The 7496-nt window shown below is 48.7% G+C and overlaps 1 protein-coding gene across 1 annotated transcript in view; it reads right to left on the bottom strand.

Annotated features, from left to right (window-relative positions):
- The window catches only part of FBXO32 (F-box protein 32), a 24554-nt gene extending 19659 nt beyond the window's left edge, over positions 1-4895 (bottom strand). Inside the window, exons 1-2 of the mRNA XM_027645553.1 lie at positions 4765-4895; positions 1581-1693 (exon numbers count right to left, since the gene is read on the bottom strand). Of these exons, the coding sequence (XP_027501354.1) occupies positions 1581-1693; positions 4765-4880 (229 nt within the window). The 5' untranslated portion in view covers positions 4881-4895. The remainder of the gene's footprint in view (positions 1-1580; positions 1694-4764) is intronic.
- Between the last annotated feature and the right edge of the window lie 2601 nt (positions 4896-7496).

Below are 7496 nucleotides of genomic sequence, written 5' to 3'. Positions count from 1 at the left end.
AATCTAGCAACTTGCTGAGCTGCTTTGTTTCCATATAGCTTCATTTGAGACAGCGGCCCTGAGCCTTGGAAAGGGCTTCTGTTTCATTGACACAGCTCAGGACTGTAAATGTTTAATCTGCCAGCCACAGATATACCATGGCACCTCCTCTTCTTTGGTCCCAGACAGTAAGTGTGGCTGACAGCCAGGTTTTGTTGTTATTGATTTTATTAACTATTCATTACCTTGGTTACAGTCTTGGGATTGTATGTCAAATTTGAAGTTGAGCAAAAATGTCATGAGACACCAGGCATGTAGTAGAGAGCTTTTAGCAGTGAGGTCAGGCTCAGAGGAACATGCTTGTGCTTGCAGCTAACTTGCTAAAAACGAAAAAACTATTTGGGACCAAAATTTTCCTATTTCTAATTGCCCCTCCCTTCCCTCAGAATGGGAGTTGTCCCATCCACTCCCCAAAATAACTTCCCTGTACCCACCACATGCTGCTAACCCGGTTTGCAGAAGAGCCTGTACTATAAGCAGTTATGTTGCTCATTCTCCCACTCTATTCTCACACGGGCTTTTGACCCTACTTCCTCCACACACTGGCAATTCAACAGCTAGGGTAAAAAAAGTTCTCCTCCTCACCCTGCTAGACTCCTTTCCACAAAGAAAATATTGTCCTCCTGAAGCAACCTGTGAACCGACGAACTGAGGCTACTGCCTGGTACTGTGAACCCAAGGACAGACCCAGTCTCAGTTACAGGCACGCTGACCCTGCATTGAGCCCTTTTTAATGGCAAGTCACAGAAGAATCCAGCCAAAAACTGTCATGGTAACATTTGTTTGTTCAGAGAACCAAATACACTAAGGGGCCAACTTTTGGCATCGGTTTCTAAAATCCTGGGGGATGCACAATGAGCTAATAGTAGTGTGGGAATTGTAACTCATTTCCTCTGTGTCTGTTTACATTTGTAGCCTTCACATGTAACTCCAGTACCTATCTTGCAATCAGCCCAACACAGACCTTGCTGTCCCTGCAGGCTCCCCCGGGTCCTCCCACAGTGCACCAACTAAGACCCCGGCTGCTCACTGTGCCTACAGAAAGATTTCAAGCCTTCTATTGTTTCGAGTGAGTTGAAATCTTATTTCATTTTTCATGCACTCCGCACACAGAGATAGGATCAAAGCTTACATTCAGGACTGTAGCCTCCAGTAATGTAGATTAGTGCTCAAAATGCATATGGAAGGAAGAATAAATTTAGTCTGTTGTGCACAAGGAAGTCTACAGGGGGAAAAAAACCCCTGGAACTGGTTCATTTGAATGTACCATAGGAAAAAATTACCCTCCTTCTGACAAACACAAATGACAAAAATTTGAACACAACAAGCACAGCTCCTCAGAACAGGGATTACTAACGGGGGCATAAATCTTCACATTAAACTGTATCCAAGTTCTCTGCTTAGGTCAAACATGGGCGCAAAGCCCTTCAAGACTCTAGAAGAGTCTTCATGCATTGTGCAAAAGCCATAGATATGAACCATTTTCCATTCTTCTGCAGCAACTTTTGTTTAAAGAAAGAAGGCACAAAAATACATCTTACATTGTGTCTTGGCTTTGTTATTCAGCAGGTCTTTTTTTCTCTTCTTGGCAGCAACATCATAGTTTAGGCTGTTGAAGAGATTCTCTTTGTTGTGATCATCCTTTTTACAAAAGCTGTGAATGACACAAAGCAAGGATACTGTTTATTTCTGCAGTCTGCTGAACACTATGTTTCCTGCAAGGAGAGAAAATACACAGGTTTTCACTGTGAGCTCCAAAGCTGCCTCCTTGCAGGCTGCCCATGAGAAGTCTGCAAGCAGTTTTTTGCATCCCGTAATGGTATTTTTAAATTAATCTCTGGTGCCTCATTTCTGGGCTAGCCAAGATACCCATAACAGACAGGAGCAGGCAACACAGACTGCACAGTTAGTGCTGCGACACTGTTCAGCAGTATTCTTTTCCTCCCTCAAACAAGTTTCTATCCTTAAGTAACACCATGTCCGCCTACTGTAGGTAGCAGATTCCTCTGAGCCAGTCAGACTGCTACAGAAGGACATATTTAGAAATGCCAGAGGACATATATATGCACTCAAAGTATTTATTAACAAAAGAGTCCCTACAAAATATTATTTCAAGCTTACAGGAAAAGCTCAGCTGAGGTTCAGACTTAGCTGATAGTTTTCCAAACCCCACATAGTAGTGACTGTATAAGTTAACAGCTAGGATCTCTTGTCCAAGACTGCCCATCATCTGCGTTTGCTGGACCTCTGATGTAACTATATTATTAGTGAAGGGAACTATAACCCCTTATTTCCTTCAAGGGCAATGAAAGACTATTTATAAAGAAGCTGTGCATCAACATCTCCACATTCTGCAGACCTGCAAATCAGCAGATCCAAGCCACAAGGCGAAACCGAGAAGCCCCTGGGCAGCCACAGTGCTGCTGCAGAGATCCCTGGGGGTGGCAGGGGAAGGCAGCACACCCACCAGGGGCTCTCAGCAGCAGCCCCTGCTGCACACAGCAGCACACAACCTGCTGCCCAGAGCTGCAGGGATGCCTCACAGGTACCAAGCAGAAGACAGGTGATGCATCCAGGAGAGCAAAATAGAGCTGTCCACATTGTGCACAACTCACAAGGGATGAATTGTGGTTGTCTGGAGGCCTAATCTCAAAGAAGGGTCCCAGGCACATCACTGCACCTCTCAGCTGCTGTGGCTCAAGCAGCTCTGGAGCTCTGACAGGTGCCAAAGCATGCTGCTGCTTGCAGTGCTGGGTAAGCTTCCCCTGCAACAGCCATGAGGACCCTTACACAGTCAGGAGGCTTCCTCTACAGATCAAGTGTTTACACTGTTTAGCCTCCAAAAAAAATAACCCAAGCACCATACCAAACACACCTCTCATAGCTATTCAGCACAGGCTCCTGCAAAGGAATGAAACCTGTGGGACCTCCTTGTTTCCTCTGTTCACTCACTGGCCACACCACCAGCATATGCAAAACTTAAGTGACCAAGTCAGAGTTTCATCCCCATGAGGGACCCAGATCCCCTCTGGTGTGCTACAGATGAGTGTTCTGGTTTGGCACCTGCACATGGCCCCAGAGGTGGAGGAAGCCTCCCCCATCCTCAGAAAACTATGATCCTTGGTTCCCCCTTCCTCCTCCACATCCCCCTCACCAGGCAGCACAGCTGTGGAAAAGGCACCACTCCTGCAGGCTCCACTACAACACTGCAGAAGGGGAACAGCAGCAGCATTGCAGGTGGACAGTACTCACAGAAGCAACAGTTTGGGGAACCAGACAATTCTACCAGATGTAACCAGCTCAGAACCACCTAAACCTGAGAGCAGAACATCTCAGCTGCTCGTGTCCCCCATCTGTGCTGCCTTCTGCTGGGGGGACTAAAACCTGAGAACAGAATATGGTAGTAAGGAAGAAGCTGTTTTAAGATATTCGAGCTCATATTTTATCATGGTTACACAAAATCAACAGGGGGTCAGGTTAACATGCCCCATGCGGTGGCAGAACCTGAGCCCAAGAGTACAAGGGGGATCTGCTTTAAATCTCACATGTCAACAGCACATCCTTGTCTGTTGACTTCCTACTGAATGACTCTGTAATACGAAACCACCATAACAGCAGCAGTGGACAAACTCCAGCATAGGAGGCAGATTGTTCCCCTGTTTATGTACTGCCAGGTTTCCACGCACTTGTCCAGGGCATCTTGACAGGGTGAACAGTTGGGCACCAGGACCTGGCACTGCAAGGACTTCAGCCCAAGGCCAATATGTCACCTCCTCACTTTTAAATGGGAAAAGGGATGTATAAATACATGCCAAACTCAGTATTCTCAATACAATCACACTACCAGCAGCCAGACATTTTTCTGCCTATTTACAAATCAACCTATTTCCACGTTACAAACCTATTCTACCTATTTACAAGCCTATGCTTGATTTTTAGTTGCAGCTTGCATGAAAGAGAGCAGGAGATACCTGCTACATAAGCCTCCTTGCACAATAACACCTCAGCAGCGGTTCTCAGCAAATCCCTGCTCGCTCCAAGCCCCTTTGTCATAAGCATTCCTGACACACAGCAGAGGAATAGATGTAGTTCTGTGAGAAAAGTTTGGGTTTTGACAGGAGCGATCTGGCCAGAGCTCACGACACCCACGCGCTGCAAAGGCTTCCTGCCCGCACCATCTGGGGGGGTTGTTGATGTTTTGCAGCCAGATTAGTCAAGCCGCACGGAAGGTACATTACTCACGGCCTGGGGAAGATTTATGGCTTCAGACACATCATCCTTCCCCAGCCGGGGAGTGAGGATGAGCGGGGAAGATTGTTTTGGGAGAGGGGTGGGCAGACACCTCCGTGGCCTCCAGGAGATGCTCCCTGGAGGCGCAGCGCCCAGGCGGCGGGGCAGCGAGTGTTTCGCCTTTTCCTCGTTTTTTCGCCCCATCCCGCAACCACAGGGCAGGGACAGCCGCTCTCCACGCCCGGGGGCCGCGGGAGAGCCGTTCGGGGTTCACTGCAGGCCTGAGAGGTTGGCCGATCCCCTCCGCCGGAAGGTCCAGGGCTGCCCACACACCGATCCCCACCCCGACGACACCACCCCGGGGCGAGCCCCGAGACCGGCCCGGGCCCCACTCGCCGCCCACCCGCCCTCAGCCCCCCACCCCCCGGCACCGCGCGGCGCCCCCTGGCGGCACCGCCGGGGAGCGGGGCCGGGAGGAGCCGCCGCCGCCGGTACCTGCTGAGGTCGCCCACGAAGCCGCCGCTCTTCTCGTCGAGGAAGCGCGTCCAGCCGTCGGCCGTCTTCACCCAGCTCTGCCCGGGAGAGCGCCAGTCCTGTCCCAGGAACGGCATGGTGGCGGCGCGGGACCAGCACGGAGGCGGCAGCGGGAGCAGTGCCCGGAGCGGTGCCGGACGCGGCGACGCGGGAGCTACCAGCAGAGCTGTGGGCGCCGCTCCGCGCTATTTATGCGGCGGCGGCGGGCGCGTGTTGCCGGAAGCGCAGGCCGGCCCCGCCCCCCGCACGTGGCCGTGTTTATCGGCGCCGGCCCCGCCCACAGCCCGCGCCGAGGGGCTGGAGGGGGCGTGACCTGAACGTAGGGGGCGTGGCCTGACTACAAGGGGCGTGGTCTGGTCGCTAGGGGCGTGAGCTGGATGGCGGCCGAGAGCCTCTATCCAAATTACGAGTGTGTGCTGAATTTGTGTACTGTGCGTGACAGCTCTCGTGTGTGTCTACCTTGTGTACATAAAACATTAAATGTAGAACACCAACATGCATAAAAATAATGTTTTATGCGTGTTTTGATGCCGTGTATAGCTCCCATGTTTGATTTATTGACACAAACAATAGAAATATTTATACAGGCGTGGTTTTGTTGGCTTATGAATATATTTTAGATATCTGTGTATTGCAATTTTATATAATACAATAAGACATAACGTAATATAATATAATAAAATATTATAATAGTGTAATAATAATATATCCATTGCAAAATTATCATTATAGAAACATATAGAATTAAATCCTGCCCTGCAGAGTGGGTTAAGCCAGGCAGATCTGTGTCACTGAAAATACCGTCATCCTTTTAAAGAGGATCATTTGGCAACTCTGAAGTGCATTTGGGTTCAGCCTGCAGGAGCAGATGAAGAGAGAACTGAGTGCTAGAGAAGGCAGACACAGGGATTGATTTCTCCTGCCTCTTTTAAAAGCCATCAATTTAGAACATTGTGAAAACAGATAGAATACATGAAATAATGTTACATGTGGTTCTATATGGAGAACACTATATATATATAAAATATTATCAATAGAATTTTTTAAGTGTATGCTTTGTATATGTATATTTTATACTGGTGTAATGTTTTATGTATATTATTTTTTGTATCTATGCTTTATGTATGGTTTTATATTTAATTCTATTTATTTTCATATTTTATAGATAAATATGTATGACGGAACGCTATATAAATATATATAAGACAGTATTACATGTGAAAATATATGTGTTGTATACACATAGTGCATGCACTGGCACTTGTTAGTAAAACTGTTCTATATTGAACATTAAAAACACAGGGTTTTTGCATCCAAAACCAGTTTGAGGGGGTACATCCCCAGCCAGGAATGCACTATGGCTCATTTAATAAATATAGGATGTTTTGTACTAGGATTAGGACATGTTTTTGCCCTTTGCTGTGGTGTACGTACCTCAATATGCGGATTTTCTTATTGCCAAGTCAACATTACTTGGGGACACCGTGTGTGGGGTATCCCTGGGTGTCTGGGAGCAGCTCCAATCCCACAGGAGGGCGTGGATGGCTGTCAGGACAGGCAGCCAGCAGCATTACCTGGCCTCGGCTTGGGGCTGGGGGCTGCAGAGAAGAGACGTGGCGAGGGGCCTTCTGCGGGGCCAGGGGGATAAGCTGTCCTAATCCAGGTCATGCTGCCAACCGTTCCCTGTCTGTGCTGCCGGCTGCCACGGGGCATTCGGCAACATCTGGCACTTGCAAGTGACAGTGCTATGTATTCACCCTCAAAAAAAACCAAACAAACAAACAAAAAAACTAATGAAAACAAGCACTGGAGGTGCAGGGAAGGCTGCACGTGCAGGTGCAGCACTACCAGGACAGAGTGGGAGCCCTGCAGGCAGGAGAGCTGCAGGGAAGGTGTCTGCAGATGCTGAGAGCTCGACACCAGGAATATGGTCTGTCCCTAGCCACCCCATCCCTATTTCCTGCCGTGGGTGTTACACAGGGTCAGCAGGAGGAAGGGAGAGTGAAAACCCACTGGCTAAAAGCTGCCATACGTGAAGGGTTCTTGCAGCCCCTGGGGACAGAAAGTGCTTGAGAGATGGTGAGCCACAGTGCATGCAAAAATTAAAATCCAGATACAAGGACACTGTGGCTGAGGTCTCCTCCCAAGCCACCCCTACAGGATGGTTGTCTCACCTTCTCTTACAAGCAGTGACAGCTATTTTTTGAGTGTCAGGAGACACTGTTTGATTTGCAAGAATGCTTTGAGCTGCAAAATCATCTCTGGTGTGTTTCTTCTGCAGTTTAAGTGCCCCGTGCCTTCAAAAAGCGAACATCTTTCAACAGCAGCACTGCAGGTGACACCACCGTCCACACATCAGGAGACTCCAGAGGGGACCAGGTCTGCAGCAGTGGAGCTGCTTGGGGTGAGGCAACTCCTAGCAGCATCACTGAGCTCAGTGTGTCCCTGAACAGCTGTAGTCGCCTGTCACCCACATCCTGCCCTGCAGAGTGGGTTAAGCCAGTCAGATCCATGTCACTGAAAATACCTTCATCCTTTTAATGAGGATCACTCAGCAACTCTGAACTGCAGTTGGGTTTGATCTGCAATAGGGGATGAAGAGAGAACTGAGTGCTAGAGAAGGCAGACACAGGGATTGATTTCTCCTTTCTCTTTTAAAAGCTGTCGTGATCTGTCATGATAACCCACAAACA

Source organism: Corapipo altera, unplaced genomic scaffold (assembly GCF_003945725.1).
Source record: "Corapipo altera isolate COAL_440 unplaced genomic scaffold, ASM394572v1 51, whole genome shotgun sequence".
NCBI classification, from domain to species: Eukaryota; Metazoa; Chordata; class Aves; order Passeriformes; family Pipridae; genus Corapipo; species Corapipo altera.
The sequence above is the reverse complement of the archived record's forward strand: the minus strand, read 5'-3'. Positions and strand labels throughout refer to the sequence as shown.